This window comes from Microplitis demolitor, chromosome 5 (assembly GCF_026212275.2).
Source record: "Microplitis demolitor isolate Queensland-Clemson2020A chromosome 5, iyMicDemo2.1a, whole genome shotgun sequence".
Taxonomy (NCBI): domain Eukaryota; kingdom Metazoa; phylum Arthropoda; class Insecta; order Hymenoptera; family Braconidae; genus Microplitis; species Microplitis demolitor.
In genome coordinates, this window is record NC_068549.1 from 21,104,695 (window position 1) to 21,130,803 (window position 26,109).

Sequence of the window (26,109 nt, forward strand, 5' to 3'; positions counted from 1 at the left end):
TAAAATGAATAAAATTACCTGGTGGACTAGCCGGATCATCATGTTCACTATTGTGAGGTGAATCTATTCTCGGACTATGAGGTTCGTCTTTTATCGGAGACTCAGGACTTTTGGCATGCGAACTAGAGTCATCAGACGTTAATGGACCCGGAGTATCCATAAGAATATGTCCCATATGTGTAATCATAGGTCCGTTTGAGTTTCCAGTTAAGCTGGTGCTCGAGGTCTCCGTGTAAGGTTTTAATCGTTCGATTAATTGAGGCTTTGAACCCGAGACCGGAAGGTTTCGTCTCTTGAGTTCTATTTTAAGATCACTGACTTTCATGTCCTCGAGTTTTCCCAACGGCCTTAATGGTGGCTGTTCCGAGGGATTATTTGATGAATTAGATGGTGCAGGACTCGGTGCATTTGCACTTCCACCACTTATACTACCGGCATCACTGCCACCGCTACTCGTTAGCGATAATGGCTTTTGTGCAGCCGGAAGAATTATTTTTGGGTACTGTAATAAAAACATCATTTTTTAAATAAATAAATTCCATTTATGAAGCTTTTTTTTTAAATATCATTACATGTGGTTAAGTTAGTGGTATGTTAATGGAAAGACCACAGCAGTTGTCGAAGGTTTTAGAGAAACCGTAACAAGAAATTGGGGGAATTTATTTTAAGCATTAACTTTTTTTTTTTTTAAACTGTCAGCAAAAGAATTGCAAAAAAAAAAAAAAAAATTATAAAAGAGTACTCGTTTGTAAAATAAATTTGTTATTGTAGATGTCACGGTATGACCAAATGTTACAGATCACGTGTAATTGTTGCAATGAGAAAAAGTAATTTGTGTTTTTAGTTTTAATTAAGTGATGACGAATTTGAGTTTTTTTTTTAAATTTAATTATAAATAATGAGAGAAAGATAAAAGAAGAAAGCGCATTGGCTGGGTACCTTGTGCTGCAACTCAAGTTGCCACTGTAGGAAGAGCTGCTGTTGATGGAGAAGCAGCTCATAGCTCGTTTCCCCAGGTGACGCGGATCCTAGACCCGGTGCAGTAGACGATACCGATGTCTTTTGCGCGTTTGGCGGACCCTGACAACATTATTGTTAATTATTAATTTTTTATTAGTTATCAGTCATTATTATTGTTGCAGTTATTTATTATATTATAGTATATATATTATATATTATATATAGTAGAGCTGTTAATGGCGTAGCAGACAGGAATGTTATATAAATTTCATAGTAATATAATTTTTAGGTAATTATGAAAAAGTGCGGCTTTATTTATTTTTAAAAGGAATGGGCGGGAAGTTTTGAATTTGAATTATTTGTAACATTTAGTATGATTTGAATGTTTGGTTTAAACTTCAAACGTAAATTTTTTTCGTGATTTGTGATAAATTTTTAAAAATTTGTTTCAATAATTTAGGAATTCAAATTATTCGAATAATTCGAAAAATTATTACTTCAGAAAACTCATAAATAATTTGAATTTTTAAAATAATTTGAATACTTGGAATTATTTGTAAAATTAAAACTCGTATTATTCGATTTTAATTCGAATGTTCGGTTCAAATTTCAAATGTAAAATTTTTAGGTAATTTGTGATAAATTATAAAAAATTTATTACAATAATTTAAGAATTCAAATTTTTCGAATAATTCGAAAACTAACGAATGACTTAAAAATTGACAAATTATCTGAATATTTCGAATTCTTTTAAAGTTTTCGAATTATTTTTAAAATTTAAACTTCGAATTTAAAATTTTTATCTAATGTGATAAATAATACAAAATTTATGATTACTTCGAAAACTCAAATAATTTGAATTTTTCGAATTATTTTCAATTTTTCAAATTGTTCGTAAAATTTCATACTATTTGATAGAAATTCGAATATTCAGTTCGAATTTCGAACATAAAATTTTGATCTGACAATAAATTAAAAAAAAATTTTCAAATTCAAATTTAAAAAAAATTCACAATTACTTCAAATACTAATGAATTATTCAAAATTTCGAATTATTCGCACTCCGAATTTAAAATTATTTTCTAATCTTTTGTTTATCGCTTTCTGATAAATAACATCAGCGGCGAAATCATTAAGAAAAAAATTAAATTTTCCGCGCGCAAAAATATTTTGAAACTTAAAGTAAACCCCAATTAATTATAATTCCTATTAAATATCTACTAAAAAAAAATCAAATTGTTTTAACTGTTACATAATTTAGTTGATAGACGATTGTTCCATTTTATTTGCAAGCATCAATGATTCGCGTGTTTGCATTTCACGACACCACTCTCAAGCACAATTAGCGCTCGAATTACTCAGTGCTAACGAGGTGGTCCCGTACACTGGCGACGAGATCGCGAGAGTTAATCACTCGATACGATCTCGCCTTTACCACTTCTCCCTGTCCCGGTGTTTCGCCGTAAGCGTAACAGGGAGAGTTGACCAAGAGTATGTTTATCGTTAAGATTCACGGCTTGAGACCGTTGTCTTTTTATTTTCATTTACTTTATTATTTATTTTTTTTTTCTTTTTTATTAATCTCTTTTCGTGCCCTGCTTTGCCGGGCGTTATCTCGAAATTTTAAACTCGGACAAATGGCTCTTGGCGTCTCTCCGACCGAATTTCTTACGAGTTACTTGAGATTTATATTACAAACCCACCAATAAAAACAATAACAGCAACAAAATTTCACAATCGATATAAAATAAAATGTCAACACTATAAAATTTAAATTTAAATAAATAAATAATAATTACCTTGTATTCGTGAAATTTGATAGTGCGAGTTTTAGGCTGATTTTTAGTTTTAGATTTTTTACGATTTTTGTCTTTACCGGGCGCGTCACTTCTCTGACAAACAGTCACTGATATTGGACTCGGTTGAGGTCTTGGTGTTATCGCTTGTGGTGGAGGTGCTGGCGGCGATGCTATTGATATATTTGACAGTGGACTTAAGCTCGATGTTGTCGATCCAAGTGACATAGGACTAGGGGCAGGTGCCAGAGGAAGTAGTGTCGTACCAGGGCCATTCGTCTGACTAGCCTGTGTAATTTTAATTATTTATTTCATTAGAATTTTTTATTTTAATGGCTTATAGATTTTGAAACTAGTTTCATAATAAAGTATACTGCTTATATATATTTTTTTAAGTGGTACATTAAATCGATCCATCAACATACAGAAAAAAATTTATGTTGTGACACGTAGAGTTGATCGTAAACTCAATCTCCTCTCAGTATTTCAGGCGTGACTTTTAGATGAGAATACGAGAAAGAAATTGGGATTCCAGTGGGTCCTCAGGTTAACGAGGGGCCATATAGATACCGGTAAGAGAAAACTTACTGGGATCCTCAATTAAATTTAACAACCTTGCGTACCTGAGACGATGTGTGTTGTTGGTTTTGATGCTGGACAAGTTGGTGGTTGAGCTGCTGTTGTTTTTGTTGCTGTTGCTGTTGCTGATGCTGCTGGAGTTGCTGTTGGTTACCAACGACACTGTTGCAGAGTTCTGCGAAGGTTTGTATCGTTGGTTCGGTTCCGGTTGTCTGTTGAAATACTGGCGAGCTCGAGGAAACTACGACAGCACCGCCGGTGGTTGGAATACTCAAGGAAACGGTGACTATTCCAGCGGACGTTGCTGCTGTCTCTAGTACGTCTGTCCGAGACTCAATCGGCGGGGACGGTACGCCTTCGGAGCTCTGGGAGTCATCTTCGAAGGTGATATAGTGATCTGGAGGCTGGGGTTTCGTCACCTGACCTTCGCAGGTCGCTTTGAAGGGAATGTGGCCCTCTGTTGATGTAAAAAATCATTTTAATTTAGTTGTAGAAATTATTATTCAGGTTTTTAATTTATGGTTTCATGTCGTAAGATGGACGGTGGAGTCGAATTTGGGATTATTCTCATCTATCCTAATCAATTCTCAGTGGGGACAAAATTTTTAACATAATTTTGAAACTAATGGTTTAAATATTTGGAATTACGGCTAAAATATTGGTCTTATAAAAAAAGTTTTTAAACAAAAGTTTTAGGAAATGCAATTTCCTACAAGAAATATCTCTTATGATTTTCGCATACGACTAATATTTTCAGCGTAATTCCAAAATTAAGATTCATAATGAGTGATTCAAATTTTTGATAATTATGAAAATCTTAATTTGGAAATTACAGCTTTCTCATTAGTCCTAAGAGAAAATCATAAGAGACATTTTTTTTATGAAATTAAATTTCCAACAACTTTTATTTGAAAAATTTTTTCATAGGACCAATATTTTTGCCGTAATATCAAAAATTTGACTATTAATTATTAACTATTTTTAAATTAAGGAAAAAATCCTGCTCCTTTTCAGCAATGGTTTTTTTACTAGAAATATTTTAGACTAGAAATATTATACTTGAAATTAGTAACTTTCTTATTAATTGTTTAAAATATTAATTTATAATTACCTTTGACTGCCCTCTCAATGGGTTCCTCCGTGTGAAGAATATTTTTTTGAATAAGTTCGAGTGGACCAGGCCGATGACTGAGTTGGTCGTTAAGCTGGTCAGCGAGTCGCGCTTTCTTTAGCATTCGTTGTCTCTCAGCAAGACTTGGGTCAACATGTCCGACATCTTCAAGTATGTGCTGTCGTACGAGTTCATCACGTCCAGGTCTACGCTGAATTTTAGCTTTCAATAAATCTCCGGTCTTTGCGCGCTCCAATTGTTTACGTTGCTCATGAAATGCCGGGGGTGTTTTTGGAGCTTTAATAAAATTATTAATTTTTTTTAAATTTTATATTTATATACATATATTTATCGGATTAATATAGTCAGGATAACTATAATTAGTGAGTTTAAATAGTATTTATAGATGTAAAGTTAATAGTTTTGATGAATTGGATCAGGCTGCGTCGTTATTGTCACGACTTGCGAGAGTGTTCTAAATTAGTCTACGAAGAACGAGTTGATGTACAAGAAGAAAAAGAAAAAGAAGAAGAAGAAGAAGAAGAAGAAGAGGAAGAAGAAGAGATGTGTTGTAGATGAGATAGCGCCGGGTAGTAGGAGTAGAGGCCACCGTTCTCTTTTCTTGGGATTATAATTCGTCGTTGTGGAGGTGGCTAAAGCATAATTGGAGGAACTACTGTGTAAGATGTTAAGCGAAACGCCAACTGGATTATATCGAGGGTGAAGTATAAATGGGTGTGAGTTAAACTCAAGTAAACAGTTTAGATGCACAGAAATGGGCTGCGTTAGTTATTATTGCACGATGAGTTCGCTGGCCCTACTAAAACATTACGTTAGTTATGTCCTCATGTGCACTGAGAAATTACTATTGAGGTAGATGGACTGTTTTTGACATCTTCATAATATTTGTCGACGACTTTAGTTTAGAAAATAACAGCTTAAATAAATGGGATGAATTTTATTTCATTTAAATATTCGAGTATTTTTTTTTTTTTTGTATAATTTGGGGGCAAAAAAAATTACTAGTAATTTTTTTGACTTTCGAGGATAATTGTCATGGAAATTTAATAAAATTTATATATTTTATATGAATATCAATTTTTTCCCATATGAAAAAAAATATATGTTATATATTTTTGCTACATGAAAATATATGAAAAAATATATAAGATCTTATATTTTATCATATAGATATTTTGGCTGGTCCAAATATATAATAATATATTTTTACATTTATATAAACTCATATATTTTTTGTATAGTTGGTATAAATTAATTCATATATCATAAATGATATATTTTAAAATGTAAAGTTAAAATTATTTTACATTGATATATATATATATTTTGATATATGACTTAAATAATTTTTTATCCAGCTCATAAAAATAATAAAATATGAAATTTCATAAGATAAATATAATTAAATTATTTAACCGTAGCCTTTCATTCGAGGCGCATAACTTTTGGCACAAGACCCAACCTTGAATTATATTATTACTGTATTGTTATTTATTATCATTATTATTATTATTATTATTGTAACATAATAAGGTATTTAATTAGTTACAGTTGTTCATTTGAATAGTGTATTATTTATTGCCTCGTAATTTTTAAAAGTCCACGGTTACGTTGGCGCAATTAGTCACGGGTGATATTAATTACATAGAACTAAATAGATATTTATTTTTAAGCTAAGGCTATTTTGCTAAGTTACTTTACGATTGACATAATCATCAAAAGTACGCTCAGTAATTATAATAATTATCAATGTTTTACACGGCAAAAAATTTTTGCGTGTTAAAGGTGCAAAAAATCTTTACTCCAAAATGAATGAAGTAGATATAAATTTTTAAATTCGATCCTCGCTCATCTAATCAGATATTTTTTTCCCTCATATTTTTCAAGTATAGGTTATATATTTTATATATTTATAAATTGTATAACAGTTTACTTCAATTTGAGTATTTAGGATTCTAAATACTCAAATTAATAAATTACCATTTTAAAATAAATATATATATATATTTATCATACATCTTAATCCTTTGATATGATAATTTATATAAATATAATAATATTTATATATATTATCATAATCTATGTCATATTTTTTGATTGAGACAAATTAACTGTAATATTTATCCTGATTTTTCCTCATATATATACATATATATACATATATATAGTCATTTATATTATTCAAATTAGATTTAAAATATATATTTTTTAAAATACCGTTTTCATAAAATTTGACCTAAATAAATTTTTTTTTAATTCTAAAAAAAAAAATTTAACGCGAATGTTTACTTTAAATCCATTTTTGATTAAATATATATATATATCAAAATAAAGACAAATATATAAATATGTAAAGTCGTAATATTTAGATAGGACGTTTTAAGCTTATGGATGATGATAGAAAATTATAACTGTATATTATAACTCGTAGGAAACATAAATTTGAATTTCGAGAAAATCTTCCACTCGCCAAGCGACCTCATTTATATTATGACGCACCGGAGATATAAAGGGACAGTACAACAATAATATCGTACTGACTACGACATAATAAGTTATTTGCACTGAATGAATTGTCAACGAGACCATCAATGATTCCTTATTTAACTTAACCATACTATACATATATTTTATAAATACTATCAAAGTTATATCTCTCTCCGGAAACTATAAAGTTATCTGATTTTATATATAAGCAGCAGATCTTAACAATGAATTAACGATAAATTATTTCATTGTAAATCTCCCAGACACTAATGACATGCAAAATAAAATACTAAATAATTTCAAATCGCCTAGAAAAATAAATATTCGTTGACTGAGAAATTTTTATTTTTTATTTTAAGTATCGACCTAAATAGTTGATACTATTACACTTTTTTTTTTAGTGTATCGAGTGATTAGTGCCGTGTTTTTTGTCAGGATGACCGTTCATTTAAAATAATTGTCCATGACTTGATCTAATTTATCGGTTATCTGGCAAAAAATTTGCGCTAGTTAAATGATTAAATAAAATTAATTTAATGTAATTTAATTTAATTTACAGATCACTTAATAGTGCACTATTAAAAATTTTCTTGAAATCAGATGACAATATAAATTATTTTTCACCAGACCTGTATCGAAAGTTTAAATTTCTGCCCTGTTTAGAAGAAGCAAAGTCATATTTTTTTCTTATGAGAAAACAAATTATAAAAAATAGCGCATGCGCTGTTTTTCACGCAAATAGAAAGAGAAATTTAAACTTTTAAATGTAGACCGGGTAAAAAATTTTATCCAATATCAGGGAGGAAATTTTGTTAGAATTCCATGACAATTATTTTTTAAAATTTCGAAAAGTGTATTTAGTGTTAAAGTAAACAACAATAATAATTGTTAAAAATATATGTACTTACATGGCATAATACCCTGGGCAACTAACTGGGTAATTGGTCTCCTCAGCATTAACTTAACTTTAAGTGCTGAAACAAAAAATAATAAATGATAATTATAATAACGAGTAAAAATAATCCTTAAAATAATCTGGCACCTTATAGTTCATTAAAAAATTTGTTATTGCCAAAATAAAGGTGCTCTAGATATTTCGTGTCGGCAAGACACTCGTGTAATATGTATACAAGTACTTGGGTTCCAAGTTGCCCGCGATAATGATCTCTCTTGTACGACGACGAGTCACTTATTTTTATTTTATTTTTTAATTCTCTTATTCTGCCGACGTACGACGAACAAGGTGAATCATGAAACGCATCGAGATAAAGGGATCTCTTAATTTTTATACCAACCTTCTTTGTAACTCCATTATATTTTTGCTCATTAAGACACTCTGACATTCAATTCAAACTTCATACTTTTTTTTTTTTAATTAACATTCAAATTATAAAGACAATTCGAGTGTATCAGTAGTAAATATTTGAATATAGGGGATGGGGCAAAATGAGACACCACTTTTCAATGAAAACTTTTTTTTTAGTTCATTTTACCCTCACGATAGCTTTTTAAAGGATCGTAATAAAATCACTTAGGAAATAAGCGAAAAAAAATTTTTTTTTGGTCAAAATTTCGACGTGCTCTTGAAATAATTTTTCAGCCGAAAAATGGCTGACTAAAGACCCAGGTAGTAAACAAAAAGTCGAAATTTAGTTAAAAACGGCATAAAAATTTCCTAAAATTTGAAAATTTTTTGTATTAAGTCGCTCGAAATTTTTCTAATTTCATTTTGAAAAAAAAAAATACTATGACCGAAAATAGGCTGACTCAATTTATCAGCCAATTGTCGGCCTATTTATTAGGGACAAAAAAATAATTTCGGCGTATTTTCGATCCATTTACGGACTTTTTCTACAAAATTCTGTGACTTTGATCAAATTTCGGTTTCTTTAAAAAAAATTCTATAATTTCGGCGTGATTTCGACTACTTTGGTCATTTTTCCCCAAATATTTTTTTATACTCGTCATACTTTTCAGTGACCGAATTCCCCCATTTTTTTTTTCACGACTCTAGGTAAACATTTACAAAATAACTTCCCGAATTTTTGAAAATTTTCAATTTTCTTAGCGGGAAGCTAAAAAAAAATGTTTTTTTTTTTTAATTAAAAAAAGGTCTCATTTTACCCTACTCTCCTATAGACAAAATATTTATCACCTGCCGTGTAGCGAACTGGTCTGGGTTCGAATCCCAGTCCAGGGATGACCGACCAATTTAAATAAATAAATTTTTCTAACCCAAATTTAAATAAATAATAAATATATCCAAGGGTAAATTATTATATTGATTAAATATATATGTTAATATATGTGCGTCAATATAAATAAAGCCATTAAATATTCTTATCATCTATTATTGTTCTTATAATAAAAAAAAAAAAAATAAATAAAAAATTCTAATAAATTCAATGAATAATGTATAGATAATTAATAATTGTCTGTATATTTAATAAATTAAAGAACAGTAATTTAGTATATTAAAGATATGTAATGTGTACAGAAATAGAGAATAAAGAGATTTAATATCAGTGGTGTATTGGGAGGACGGTGAGCTCGTATCGGCAAACCGTTGACTCGCTCGGCTTATAAACCCTACTGGGTACAAATTAACACACAAAGGGAGCCGTAGATATAAATAAATACAGTAAGCGGTTGGATCGGGTGTGCCCGCGGTTGCTCCGAGTGTAGTAGTGGGATTGCATAAATTTAAAACCCAAAAACAAAACCAATCGAATCAGCCTGCAATCTGAATTCAAAGTAGCGCGGCAAGTTTCCTACTTGAAATACCTGAGGGGTCGGTTACTTTTGCATCTACGTCTCGTTTATTTCCTTCTCTCTTTAGACTCCTTCTTTAGTTCTGCTGTTATTATATACATATATATAAATATATATGTATATATTTTCTCAGCTGTGTTACTGATGCAATGCGTGGGCTGTCAGATGTATTGATAAACTTAAGAATGAAAGCCAAGGACGTAAGACAATTCATTTACTAATTATTGTCTACTTTTTTATTAATTTTATTATTAGATTAATTGGCTAATTTTTATGGCTGATATAAGTCAGATCTGATATAAGTTAATTTGCAATTAAGTGTATCAAGGCCACACAAGATGCTTGAGGTATTTTAATTCTTGAATGTGTCAATAAAATAAAATTAAATTAGGGTCAATTCGGGTGATAAAAAATAAAAAAAGTGAGTGCTGATGATGGTGACGAAAGTGGGGGTGGTTGGTTAATTTTTTTTTTTTTTGTTAGCGTCATTTTACGAGTAAGACCATCGCGTGTCGGGAAGTAGTCACTCCCTTTTTAAAGACTCTTAAAGATCGGAATAAATCACAGTCAGTGGAGACATATATATATATATATATATATGTGTATAAAAACCATGAACCTGTAAAAATGGATATTCGGTAAACGGTATTGTAACTTCCGGAAATGGAGTAGATAATTAATTAAATTAAAATGACACGTATAATTTTTATAGAGCGAATTGGTAATTAAGAGCGTGTAGATTTTAGAAAATTTGTGGAGTGAATGCGGATTAAACTTGGAGCGGATGATTGTTTATTTATTTAATACCCTTTGAGTTAAATTTATTCCGAAAGGGGGGGGGGTAGTTTAATATTAAAACTCTGCTTCGGAGTAAAATTGCCTCTAGGGGAGTATTTTAATATTGAAACTCTGAATCGGAGTAAAATTTACTCCGAAGTGGATTTTAATATTAAAGCTTTAGTTCGGAGTAAAGTAGACTCTAAAAGGGAGTATTTTAATATTAAAACTCTAAATCGGAGTAAATGCGGATTAAAATAAAATCCAGATAACTCTGAAATCACTCCCGATTTTTTTCAGTATATAAAAAAATATATAAAGATATGTATTTATATTTGAATGTGTAAAAGTAAGTATGGTTTTATCTACCGATTACAGATGATGAGGAATGAAGATTTTTTTTTTTTTTCACGCGCGCCTTTCCATCATTCTATTTCTGGGTGTCGTGGACGGAACGAGAAGACAGTAAGACACGAAATAGAAAGACGGATAAGACACATTCACACTGGCTAGTGTCGCGGGGGTGATCCAATAATACGGAGCTTTGGGTATAAATAAAGCCTCGAGGACCCGGAGATCTCAACACTCGGCTATTTCCTTCTTCTCTTTAAACGTTTTTTAAATTTGGTCTTTTATCCCTGGTGTCTCTGTTTCACTCTTCTTGCGTCTTTCTCTCATTCTTCAGAGCCTCCTTGGTCCTCTTTTTAAATCTCTTTCCACAGCCGCATTCTCTTTCTTCCTTCACACTTGTCTTTTTCCATTAGCTTTCTAAAAATTACTTGACACCTGATGTACTCAAAAAATAGTCTTTAAGTTAACTCGTGAGGTTTTTTTCAGCTCGTTCCGTTTTATCGCCGCGGAGGGTAAAAAAAATATTTTAAAAAGTCATATAAGATTTAATCTTTTTATAAATTGCAGCGACATAAATTATCTAATGTATGTGGATACTAAAGACGCATCAAGTGTTTTTGATACTCAACAAGAGTTTGTGCTGAGTGAGGCGTTGCGATTTCACATATACATTAATATGACACAAGTGTGACCCACAAACCAACTCAATGCCACTAGATTGTGATTTATTATGGTAGTGAAAGAGCTTTTAGAGATGGGTTGAACTCTTTATAGTTGAATCATTGTCATATTTTTTTTTATTCCTTTCTTATATTATATTTATTATTATCACCATATACACATATATATATATATATATATATACATTTTTTTTGTTGGATTGGAAAGTCCGCAAAGTTGTTAACAACACAATCAATATTTAAAAATTAAAAAAAAATTAATTTATCATTTAATGAGAGCAAAGTAATTATTTAAAGCGACTGTTGATATGACTTAAACATAATTATAATTAATTAATTATATAATTTACTGTTGACTGAATTATTGAGTAATTTATGTCAGTTTATGTTTATTTTTTTTTTATGACAGCTAAAAATTTTGACAAGCGCTTGTATGATGTAAATATATGTATGATATGTATATATATATAATGTGTAATAGTAGATCACTGAAAAAGTAACAGAGTGTGCGGGTGCGTTGATGCGATTTCTCTGGTGCATATAAGTGTATTGTTAAGCTCCGCCCATTGCCACGCCTTTTAATTGAAACATATATGCATTTTTTTTGTTTTTATTATTTATATACATAACGTGTAAATGATAAATTTATATTGTAGAGTAATTAATATGTAGACTGAGGCACAAGGGTCCACTATTGAAATTTGGTAAAAATTAATGATATTAAAATTACCGACGTCTAACTTTTTGATTTTTTTTTCCAAGTGATAAATTATAAAAAAAAAATATTTTAAAAAATTGCACCTGTAGTTTTTTTTATTTTCTACATGTGCATGTTTTTAGTTTTTTTTTTTTTTAATATTTATCGCTTGGAAAAAAAATCAAAAATTGTTGATGTAGCAATTACAATAAAAATTTAAAAAATTTATTTTTCGAAGTTTGTAAATTTTGAATTTATTGAAGATTTAAAAGTAATAAATATTGTCCGGGGTAAAATGGTATGTTTGAAAATTGTAAAGAACTAAAATTATTTTTGCAGAAAAAATTTCTAAATTGTTGGAGCACAAGTTTTTTGAAATTTGAAAAAAAAAAAAAAAAAAACTTGAATTGTTAAAAATATTTAGAGATTTTATAAAAATTTAAAATATTTCCAGTCTCGTTGGATAGTAAATTTTTTTATAAAATAAAAAATATATATAATTGTGACAATATATAATTTTTATTAGTAATTTATGATCTTTCTTTCGACTATTTATTTTACCGAGCAATAAATAGAATTCTTTGAATAAATAAAAAAATAGTATTTGCATGACCTATAAAAAGTAACATAAAATAAATAATTTAGTTGTCATTATAAAAATATAAAAATAGAATTACTAAAGTAATAATAGATTTAATAATTACATATATTTCCAAATAAATAAATAACTTAATTATCAAGATGATTTTAAATTATCAAAATTTATAAGTTTAAATGGTATTTAAAAATACTTAACATCCTTTGAGTTTTATGTCTTATTCTATCTTTTATATTATTATTTTTCTTCACCACTTATACTCCAATTCACCCGAATCAGTCGTATGTTTTTCTCCACATAACACTGTCCTGGTCTTCAACTCAGTATTTTAAATCCTCGTTTCTCTTTCTCTCATCCATACGTTACTCTTTTACTTAATTTCAAACATTTATTTTTTACAAACAGCCACGAAAACACTCGCGTGACTAACGAATTTATATACACTATCATGCGTGCGCTCCAACTTACATTTTGGCATTAAAAAAAATATAATAAACTATTAAAAAATTATAAAAAAGCAGTTTATACCCTCTTCGCTTCAAGACGTCTTGAAAAACAGGGTTAACAACACGACTAATTTTTTTTTTTGTTCAGTATAAATCAGCAAAAGCTTTACGACCGACAGAACGTATATTACGCGAAAATAGTTGCGTTATATCAATCGTTCAATGGCCCTTGTCACTTATTTTATCTCAACTAAATCTTTTTTTTATCCCTTAACACTTTTTTTAACCGAGTAACTCATCCTCAACATCCTTCCCCTTCTTCTTATATTATATTTCTATATATATATCACATATATGTAGAATTTATCTTATACGAAAAATTTTATGACAAACTAACTGTAGACTGTAAAAAAATGCGCGGATTATAAAATTATACGGATCGCGCGGATTCGATGTGGAGTTAGTGCGAATTGGGCGCGAATTATTTGATTTTCAAATTTTATAGTCCCTGGAGTAAAATTTATATTAAAGGGAATTTTTATATATATTATTCATTAAAAAAAATCGCAGTAAAAATAATTAAAATTTTAAAAAATAATTTATTCAAAATTTTTCCAAAAAAATTTTTAATTACTGAAATTAAAACCCCGTAATTAAGTAAATAAAAATTAAAAATTGATAAAAAAAAATAATTTATCATTTGGTACAAAAGTCAAAGGTCTTTGCCCTGAAGATCAACGTAGACTTGGTTTTTTTTTTTAACTTTTTTTTCCAAAACTTGAAGTTATATATACATATATATGTATATATATATATATTTTAGTTTCTCAATATTCTATTTTAAAAATTTTTCCAATGACGGCTGGAATATAATACAAGAGTAGTGACTTAGCTGCATATAAAGTCTACTAGCAGCTGTACTTGTGTTATGGTAATTACTACACGTGTCGGCGCGTAAGTTAACGACATATTGGCATTGTTTCAAACTAGTAAACTCGTATGTGCTTCAAGTACATTATCTAAATTGTTATTCACCTGATAGTGTTTATCTTCATACAAAATATATGTATTGACATGATTAAAAGGTGAATCTTTTAAGCTCATGTAAAATATATATATATATATATATATATATATATATATATATATATATATATATATATATATATATATATATATATATATATATATATGTATATATGTGTGTCGTATTAACAAGGATGTACAGTTGTTATGTCCAACATAATCGTAATCTACACAAGACTTGTTTTCACAAAGTAAAAATTAAAAAGCCCATTGAGATGAATGAATAAAAAAAAGGTAATTCATACAAACGCTTGACCATGTATCATAAACACCCACATATTACAGGTTATTTTTATTATATTCTCTTTCTCTTAAGCTGCGTAAAGGTACGTAAGATAAAAAGTGAAACGATTTCCTGTGTCGCAAGCCGCATCTTTGGTAGAATGTACAGCCAAGAGGCCACCCGCTTCTCTTTTGTGTTAAATATTTAACTCTTTCATCTCTCGCTCGATTTATTATTTTTATATTTTTTAATACCGATGTCGTACTACCTTTCCCTAGCCTCTCACATTCTCTTTCTACTCTCTGTTAAACCAGCGTTTAAACAGTAATATATATTATTGCGGGTGTAGGCGGGCCACGTGGGCTTGACAGCCGTGTGTGCCTACAGGAACTGGTTACACCTACGATCTAAAGAGCCTGAATAGACGGAACAAAACGCCAAGACACGTGGATACACTGCAGTGACAACTTTGAGGAAGGTGAAGGAGAATTTATATATATATATATATATACGTGTATATATGTATATATATGTATGTAACTATATATTGAGACCGCGCGTGCTACGCTATCAAAACTATTTCATTTGTCACGCAATTGTCACGCTTAATCGTTTTATATACACACATATTTATATATATAGGGAAGGGAACGACGGGTATAACGGGACCACGTGGACAAAGCGGACCACTGAAATTTCGATGAAAATTTTTTTTTAGAAATTTTTTTAGTGGATTCAATGTATCGTTGGCTATAAAAAATATATACAGTCTTCAATATATTAAAATTTTATATAAATTTTTATTTTCAATCATTTTTTTTTTTGGTCATCTTTATTTACTACTAGTAAATTTTTTTATTCACTTATATTGGATATAAAAAATTTTATTAGTAATTTTTTTTAAATGACAGAAAATTTTTTGGAAGTGCTCCGTTTTACCCACCCTTGGAAATTTTTTTTTTTTTTTTTACCGCGATTGGAAATTTAGTCAAAATTCACAAAAATCCATTTCGTTAGCAGTCCGGTTTGCTTACTCTTCTTATATATATATATATATATATGTATATACATATATACATATATAAGTCTATTATATCTTTAAACTTTTTTAAATTTAAACATCAACATTTTTATTCTTGTATACGTGATTATTTAACATAAAAATAAAAAAAAAAACACATGGTTCGTCTCGTGATTCGTTTGCTTCCTCCTGGGACTAATTATCCTCCCTCAGTTTCTTATACAATTCCATGCTTCTCATAGTTGGAATGCGAGTATCACGGTGAGTTGTAAACTAAACAAGAACGCGAACGCGAACGTGAAATAACAATAAAGAAAATAAAACATTTAAAAGAATTGCAGAAAAAAAAAAAAATAAAACAAACAAAGAGAATAAAGTTATGGGTGATGAGTAGGTGAATTTTTTAGCAGGTCAGAGATTTCCGAGTCCAAATCATATAATTATGTATTTTAAATACAAATACATTCACCTAATTTTAAGAATAGTTATTATTTTTTTTTTTACCCAGTTAATAAATTGCATAAAAGGTTTGTTGCGTTGCTTTATAAATTTAAACAATAGTAGGATCCAACGGTCTACAGACTACGCCTTGGTTTTTTACTCATTTTTTTTGTTCATAACTCCCGCGCATCCGTTTGTCAGAGAAATATTTATATGTATATAAACAATAATATATAACTTTCGCAACTATGTACTAGTCCAGACAGCACGGCGTCGTTCGGTTAAATATGTAGTAACTAGTAGACAAAAAAAAAATCCACACAAGTTGAGAGAAAAATAATAATAGTAACATGGAGTGAACACATTAAGATGGGTTTTACTTGGCATGTCTAATAAATATAAGTCTGATGTATTAGCGTCGCTCTTTTTGTAATTTATTTTTCCCGCCCCCAATCTAGAAAGTATCAGATCTGTTAACTCGTATCGGTCCGTCTTCTCTCGAGTTCTTAAGTCCCGTACGGTACGATAATTAATTTACTTTTCATCTTAAGCCAGTAGCAGAATCAGAGTCTGAGTCTGAGTCTGAGTCTTGATCTGAGTTTAAGTCACCAGAGTCCGTCCCAATGAGCGGCAAAAAGAAACGGCGCGAGCGAGTATAGGCCTCGGTTGGTTGCTTTCCACAAATGGAATTGGTTTCGCTGGTAAAAGATACGATCGTTGGTAGGATGGAAAAACGCCATAACTTGGTATCCTATATGGCGGCAATGCACAGGTGCATGCCACGGTGTGGTGTGCGACTCCTTGTCCTTCTGTCCCCTCTTGTCTTGGACGTTTCCAGTCGAATGAGATCCCACCTCCCTGAGAGCTAAAAGAGGAGGAGATACCACCCATCCCCCTTTTATCGAACGTGTGCACAGAATGTCAATTGTTTAATGCTTTCTCTCTTCACTTTACCAATATCTCTTTATCTCTCTTTATCACTCGGTATATCTACGACTCAGCACTCTCTATTTTTTTAAACTTTTTTTTTTCCATCATTGCTCGGTTTAAAATTGCTACGAGACTACTTCTCCGCATGTACAACGTGTAATGCGTACTTATTTCATATTATTATTATTTTAATTTTTTTTTTCATTTTTTTTCATTCCCTCATATTTATTTATTTCACCAGCAAGTTCTTTACTTATCGCTTGTACGGGTGGCGGTAGGTATAAAATACCATGAATTTTAAAAATGTTTATGGTGGATGATAGTTTTCTGACGATATATAGATATATAGATTTGAAAAATAGACCGGTTGCATAGGTTTATACTCGGGGGATTCGCATAATGAGACGAATAAATAAATTACGATTTGGGAAACGTGATAATAAATCTACACGCTTTTTTATAAATATCACTTTTTTTTTTTTTTTTTTTTTTTTTTCATAAATAGGGGGATCTGACGCATGATAGGAAATCATTTTTTTGAACAAAATAAATTTTTTTTATTAAAAAATACGATTGTGAATGTAGCAGATAAATTTAAAATTATAAGTAAATAGAGTAAATAATTTGAAAAAAATATTATTTGTAAAAAATACACTTATTCATTTTCAAATTTTTCAAATGTGCATTTTTTGAAAATTTTATTTTATTAATTATTTAGTTTATTTATTAATTATTTTAAAACTGTCTGTCTGCTACACTCATTAAAAAATACTTTGCGCATTTTAAAAGTTTGAAAATTGATCAGTGCCAATTTAAAATTTTTTATAAATTACTTTTTTGTTTAGTGTTTGTTACCAAAATTTCTTCTTGAGAGTTAGTTGACTCAAGGTAAAAAGGGTCATGAGTTAAAAAAAATGTATTTACTGAAAATTGTAAGTTTTTCGAAATTTGGATCAGCTGACCAACTTCCCCTTTTTTTCAACAAACCACAACTTAGCATCCTTGTCAAAAAAAAATTTTTTCGAACTGGTGTTATTTTATTTCCAAATTCTCAATAGTTAGTTTTTAAAGTTAGTAGACAATTAGCAATTTTCATATTGCTTTTTTTAACCAATCAACTGCAAAAAAAAAAAAACTAAAAAAATGCACATGTAGAAAATTAAAAATACTGTAGGTGCAATTTTTCGAAATATTTTTTTTTTTTTAAATTCATCATTTTAACAAAAATTCAAAAATTAGTAAACGGCGGCTAACTCCAGTATCTTAATTTTCAAAAAATCCTTTTAAAATTTATAACTAAATTTTTTTTTATAAATCTGACAATATTGTCATGTTTTCCAGTGATTCAATTCTACTGTAAATATTTAATTGTATAATAAACAAACAATCATGTATTCATAATTTTCTTACATATATGAATATAATAATAATAATAATATTGAAACCCACGAGCTTGTTTACTTAGAATATATTTAAGCTCACGCAAATATATATAAATATATATAAATTTTGAGTTATCTAATTTTATCATCTCTTACTTAAGATATGAATTTATTTTTCAGTAGTAATTTATCAAAAGTTATAATTCTCTCTATCCTTTCTCTTTCTTCACTCTTCGTATACAATACAAACACAATATAATAATAATAATGATAATAATTATGATAATAATAATGTCACAGGAAAGAAACCTGAAGCAAAAATCTGTCAAGTGCGTAAAGATTGAGCGTACATCAATCGTGTGGGTTTAAAGTGTGGGCATTAAAAGTTTAAAAGTTAAATATGATGAAATAATTGAGGCTGGGTGATATTTTAATGAATTCGAGTGGCGACAACTGACTACATAACGTAGACAAGTATATTTAGTGAGTAGTAAATCGTGCAACGAACTATGCCTGTGTAGTATTAGGTATTTAGCTACTTATATACTATACACATTTATGTATCGTAGAGTAGTAGCAGCTGGGAGAGTAAATCGATAAGATCGACAGATACGTGTTTTAGATCGCGCGAGACAACCTTGCGCTATGCGCGAATGGTTATGTTGGGCACGGCGTGCCCGGAGGTCTCGATATTATGATAGAACGTGTGGGTTGTACGCCCACGCGCGCCCTTCGCCGCTTGTTTCATTCACAAATTCTCTCACTCAATGAGATTCGATTTCCCTCTCTACTCTATCATCTATAATTTTCATTTACATTTTGTTTATTCATTCGTTTACTATTTTGTACACACTGTGAAAAATTTTTCAATTTTCCAAGACAATTGTCATGAATGATTCACAAAATTTATTTATTTTACACGAATTTCGATTTGTCGATTTCAAGTAATTTGCTTTAAATTTTACGGAAATTTTTGACAGTTCGCACATAAATTGAGTTTAAATTCAAAACAATTCTATCAATTGATACACTTTTTTTTTTTTTTTTTTTTTTTTTTTTTTTTTTTCTAATAACGATGCATCGAAATTTGTACACAGAAAAAAAAATTTTTTTAGGGGAGAAAAATTTCAAGCGGAAATAATAATAAAATTTTTTATCGGCCGAAAAACGGCTGAAAAAAGGCTCAGGTAGTAAATAGAAGACTGAAAAATCTCTCAGTCGAAAAATGGCTGATAGGCCTGAAAAAAATTATCGGCCTGTTTATTAAGAATATCAAAATTTCGACGTATTTTCGGCCAACTTTCGATCTCTTTCAGTAAAATTCTACGACTACAGTGAAATTACGACAAAATTTCGGCCTTTTTGAATAAAATTCTATGATTTCGACGTATTGTGGGAAAATATTTTTACCCGGATCTTGGCGCAACAATTTAAAAGAAAAAATTTTTCGGTGCAATAATTATTATTCAAATTTTCGTCCATTTTTACGTGTAGTTAAGTCATAAAAATTTGAGTTCATACTTAAAAAAAATATTTTTCTTGAGTTCATTAAATTATTATGACTCTTGACTGAGGAAAAAAAATTTTACCACAAAATTACAAAATATAATGGATAAAATAATATAAATTGCTTACAAAATAGTGGGTATAATGATTACAGTCAGATAGCATGTCTTAAAAACATTGACAATTAATAAAAATAACAAGGAAATTATCCAATTTATTAAAAAAGTATCCTACGGTTTACTAATTACATTTAAACTAAATGGAGTTCGTGTGTTCCTGATGATCAACAGTGATAATTTTGGAATAACGCACGTACAATAATTATAAAATAAAAGATTTAAAAAAAAATAATAATAAAGATATACCGAATGGATTATTGCGTGTTCACAGCATTTAATGTAAATGGCTCGTTAAAGTCGGAACACCTGAAATTCTCGCGTGGGTATAATCGACTCAATATAATATAAGCTCGGTGTATTGTTTTACGAAGCTGTGTTGTTGTCTTGAGGACCCCCGTGGCCACATGGATTATTCATCTCGTCATACGCACATCGTCACGAGGATGACGAATATAACGACGCATTTACGCTGTGCACTGTATTTATATTTTAAAAATTAACATTTTATATTCTTAACAAAACATCATATATTGTATATCATTATTTTATGTATATGATAAATATGATGATTGATCGACGTCAGGGTATTGTTCAAATAGACACAATTGACGTATCATATATATTTATACACAGAAGAAAATAATTTCCTGGCATAGAAAATTTTACTCGCCCTAAGAAAATTTTTTTGGAGCAGGAAAAAAAAATTTATTGCGTCGGGATATATATATATATATATATATATACATTTATACGAAAATATGAATTTTTTTGCGCAAAAAAATTTTACTTGCCCCAAAAAAATTTTTGAATTCCCGGGTCAAAAAAAAAATAAATGACATTTGACATTTTTGACTTAAATAAAAGTCAATTAAATCAAAGCGAAGTAAATTTTGACATTTTGATCAAAAAGTATTTTTGGTGGAAATTTTTCAGACTTTGGTCTAAAAAACTCAGGTCTAGAGTTCTCAAGACTTTATCAGGCAAAAGTCCGAAAAATTTCTACCAGGGATTCGTTTTTATTCTCTTTGAATTTCTGTTGTTTTTGGCCCAGTTCTACTCCACATTTTTTCCAAAAATTCTCTCCTAAACTAAGTAATTTTTACTGTCAAAAAAAGAAATACTAGAATCAATCAATTGACATTTAATAAATTGACATTTAATTTGACTTTTACATAACTTTGGACCTCAAACAGTAATTTTATTGAAAGCTGATAAAAAATTAAGCGTCACTTTCTTTACTTGAAAAACAGTTAAAAAATTTCACTGAATAAAATTTTTGAGCGCATGATTAATGATACCAGAAAAATATAAATAAATAACAAAGATTTTTTGTACGATTGCCAGCAATAGAAGTTATGAAATTTATTAAAAATAAATAATCGCACTGATTACCTTTGTCGCGTTTGATGCGTCGGCAAATGGCGCACATGCGCCGACCGCAATGCTGCCTTTCGGGTCTTTGCTCAGGATCCAAGATAACCATGATGACGAGGATTATATATATATATACTTATATTTTTTTATATTACAATATATATATGTATATACACATATATTTTTCAAATATTATATTATCTCATTAATATACAATATGCTCCAAGTTTATATTTTTTTAACACTCAAATCCTCTGATATATTAATATATATATTTAAAATATATGACTTTAAATTGCACTTGAACTCGTTTTAAATTTAATTCTGGCACTTTATTAATCATCAGAGTCTTTAATTATCGTCCCCAACAGTATCACAGTATTATAATAATAATAATATATATATTTTTTTGTATATAGATATATAGATATATTTTATCGATTGCTTTTGACTAGATGCGACGGGTAAACAAATCCTTAAACTTCTTCTTGATATATTATATATATAAATTTGTTTTTTTTTTTTAACAAAAATAAATTATTTAATTGGCAATAAAATGAATGTCACTTAACGCTGCTGCAATTTCTTATCGGTTCCTGAAAAATTATTAATTAAGTAAAGGATTCCACTAAAAATCATTTGTTATTTGTTCCATTTAACCTCGCTTCTATATATATACATATATACATATATATATTATTACAATTTATTAACGAGTGTATATCGCATGAGAAAATATCAATTAATTACATCAATTATTTGCAAACACACAGATCGATCTTCCTGACGCCTGGTCGACAACTTGCAACGGATAATTGGCTCTAATTCGATTAAATTGATACCCGGGAGCTACTTGATAATTAGCTGTCATTCTGTAATACACCCAGTAGATCTTTACTTATAGTATCTACTATAAAATAACCGATCTTCATTAATTTATTAATTATTATTTACTAATACCCTCATTATACGAAAAATAATTATACCGTATACAGAATTTTTGTTAATTAAATTAATTTAATTTTTTTTACCTCAAAAAAAAAAATATCCAACAATTTAATTCAAAGTATACACATAAATATATGTATATATATATATTTACGCAAATCCGAAAATACCGTTATTCGCCCACGCGTGGTTCATTCTTAATTATCGGCGAAGCTGAGGATAATTTAACTGCGGGATCCAGGGAATTGAGAGAATTAAAAGATTATTATTATTGAATATTAAGGAATCCCGGATAAAATAAAAAATTAACCGACGGCGCCAGATATTTACATTGCTACTGCATACTTTTGTCAGCTGTATATATAAATATAAATATATACACAAGCGTATACAAATATTACGTGTTATTAATATCTTTAGCGCAGATATATATATATATATATATATATATATATATATATATATATATATATATATATATATATATATATATATATATAGGTACTGATTAATTCGCGAGACTTATCTCTGTAATATAAAAATTCACCGTTAATTAACCACAGCCAGGGGGTTAATCGCGCGATACATTATTTTAACGACGTATCAAGTTACGAAATTAAATGGACGCACGGCCTCGAGGAAACGACTTGAGATACTTATAAACAGTACGACTATTATTTTTCCGTTTGTGGCTACCGACTCTCTCATGTCATTAGTCTACTTGTTGCGAAAGATTTTAATTTTACTTATCACTATATATTATATATGAGACAACTGTCTGTCAATCAAACATCATATATATTACATTCAATATTTATCAAAACAAAACAAACAATTTTTTATTTTTCTGTTATTATTGTTTAGTAAAGCAGATAATTAGTCATTACACTAAAAATTTTCGGAGTGAACGCAGTTTAAAAAAATCTAGACCACTTCGAAATTACTCCTTTTTTTTAAAACTCCGGAACTTGGTGAGAAAATTTGAATTTTAAAAAAATCCATAATTACTCGGAAGTAACTCCCGATTTTTTACAGAGTAACGGAGTAAAGTACCAACGTACTTTCAGAGACACAAAGTAATACTACAACTTATTTCTCGGTCCCTTTTTCGCCGTGAGCGGTACAAGTCACTCGGTAACACTGCCGACAGTCAGTTGATTAATATCGCGTGCAAAGGACTTGATTTAATTATCAGATTTCACGGGACGATAGGAATCGCTTCATTAAGAAAACCCGCGAGCTTGTTCCTTCGGTTATCAACTCAACTGAACACGCATTCATTTTTTTTTAATTTAAAAAAAAAAATTTTTTAAATTCGATCAAAGTTCCCTGCCGATAAATGTCCGATTAACTTTACAGCCGATAATTATATTTAAAAATTTCAATTATTCGCGTTTTAATTTTCAGTAATTAATTTGTCATTTATTTATAATTACGAGGTATGGAACAAATAATAAAAATGATAATTAATGATCAGCACCATTCGATTTGATCCGAAAAATTAAGAAGAGCGTTGGAGATTTTTCACGGTACTCCAATTGGTTGGCACAGTGACACACATATAGTGACAGTAGCACAAATAAATCCACATGTGATTTAATAATATGATATACAAAAATCAGTAAAAACACTGAGGAAATATTAAACCGAGCCAAGAGGTAATTAATAAAAAAAAAAAATAAAAACAAACTTTTTATTGGGGCTAATGTCGTTATTATTTAAACTCAAGGTATAGTACTCGGTAGCTGTCAGATGAAAAGATTGTCGAGGAAAGTATCAGCTTTCCGGGGGATAAAAAATAATAATAATAAATTCACTTAATAACACACGTGCGTAAACATAGACACATAAAACACGCACGATAAAGGAATCGGTAAACGTTTTCAGCCGGTCGTCCCGGTCCGGCAGCCGGTCTCTCGGTTCGTCTCTGACTGAGGGTGTGTGCGCGGGCGCGAGTCGTGCGCGAGCGGACCGCGAAGAGAGGGGCCACGTGACGGTCCCTGCAGGAGGTACTGAGGACCGCGTGTGGGTCGCCGTTGCGTTGCGGTGGTGCCCACGTGAAGCAAACAACTAAACCGAGTGTGTAAGAAACAACAAGACAGAGAGAGAGTGTGTGTGTGTAAGTGTGTGTGTGTGTGATGAGGAGAAATGAGTGAGACAGTCGTTATTACCCACACGAGCAGTACAGAAGGATTTGAGAGAGAGAAAGAGAATTATTGTTGAGTGTACAGGAGAAAAGCACGTGCGAGAGGTGGGGGAGGTTTCAGAGGGACCCAGAGGAACTTAGAGGGGCTAGTGTGGGCGACTGCTTATAGTAGTAACGATGTGGTGGGGACTAACGCTACGCGGGACTCACGACGCTGGGCCCTAGGCAACCGAGGGAGGAAGGGGACGTATGGTACGGGCGCGTGCCCCGAGTCAACGTCGTGAGGATTCGCAGCCTCGATGAGTTGCCAAGACCTCGGGTCTTATGAAATAGCATTATTTTTATATTTATTTAATATTTTAAATGTTAATTAGTTTATTCCGACTGCATGACGTGATTACATATGTGGTAAAGGAGAGACTGAGAGGGGGAAAAGATATATGTATATGAATATGATATGTATGAGAAGATATGAATGAAATTCTGGGTATTAAGTGAATTTATCGATTCTCCCACCCACGACGTTATCATTTTGTAAGATGACTCTGTCTTGACTCTCAATTGATTTAAGAATTAGCATCGGGCCCTCCTGGATACTCCGCCTACGCTGACGGCTTCTCCACGTCAGCAACCAGGCCCGGTTGCCCAAATCTATGTCCGGCTCGCCCACGTAACTGTCGATTTTTAGGGCGCACATCATCGCGACTCGGGCAGACACGCGTAACCGATTGCCTATAAGATCTCGAGAACCAACAGACCTCACGCAGAACACTCGATTTTCTCTGTTCGATGACAAACCGAACCCTCGTGTCTTTTTATTTTTTTGGCTAAGCCAGCATCATTATTTTTGACGCTTTTATCGCACTGAGTAATCCCGTGTAGGTGGCGAGAATAAAAGATCATCGAATCACACTCGCCATATGTTGGAATTTAAATATATCGGAAGATAGTAGGCAACTATTTGTATGTCAGTTTATATTATTATTTTTTCTCATATATATTTATATAAAAAATATGTTTATACACAGACGAACGTTTGTTTCGTTAATTTATTTTCAAGGCACTGCTTACTTTTGATTAACGCCCGTTGGCTATTATTTTCTTGTCACTGTTGATCATTACAGCATTCTCGAGAATGTTAACGAACGTTTATTCACACGTGGGTTTTTTTAAAAAAAAAAATTTAAATAACTTATGTGAATTTTAATAAATATATTAAGTACAGATGTAAGAAAATGTAGAAATGCCACTGAATTAAAAAGAAAAAATTTTTTTTTTTTAATGTAGATTGCATTTAAATGACTTACAGTGTAATATTTATTATTTTACATTTTTATCCGAGTTGAACAATCCCGCGAGCTCGACCTTTCTCATAGGAGTTGCTTGTTTTGCGAGTACTTGACCGAGTTTCTAGACCGCAAAACGCGTCGCTTCGCGATAACGCCCGGAATTTGCGATACCAAAGAACAACCAAGGCTTTTACATCGGCTAGCCAGCATATTCGATTATTATTTCCCTTCCTTTTCCCACTGTATACGATTTTATTGCAAGGTCCTGCCGGGTAACCACGAGGAAAATACGGAACGTTTGTCATCACGTAAATTATCCGGGTTAATAACTAGTTTTGTCTAAGAATTTCCATCTAAATAACGAGAAAA

At 30.5% G+C, this 26,109-nt stretch overlaps 1 protein-coding gene across 1 annotated transcript in view; it reads right to left on the minus strand.

Annotated features, from left to right (window-relative positions):
* The window catches only part of LOC103579398 (myocardin-related transcription factor A), a 29,024-nt gene extending 7,569 nt beyond the window's left edge, over nt 1-21,455 (minus strand). The window contains exons 1-7 of the mRNA XM_008560784.2: nt 21,376-21,455; nt 7,863-7,928; nt 4,447-4,743; nt 3,380-3,792; nt 2,760-3,044; nt 940-1,080; nt 19-502 (exon numbers count right to left, since the gene is read on the minus strand). Coding sequence (XP_008559006.1) covers nt 19-502; nt 940-1,080; nt 2,760-3,044; nt 3,380-3,792; nt 4,447-4,743; nt 7,863-7,928; nt 21,376-21,412 — 1,723 coding nt within the window. The 5' untranslated portion in view covers nt 21,413-21,455. The remainder of the gene's footprint in view (nt 1-18; nt 503-939; nt 1,081-2,759; nt 3,045-3,379; nt 3,793-4,446; nt 4,744-7,862; nt 7,929-21,375) is intronic.
* Nucleotides 21,456-26,109: the final 4,654 nt, after the last annotated feature.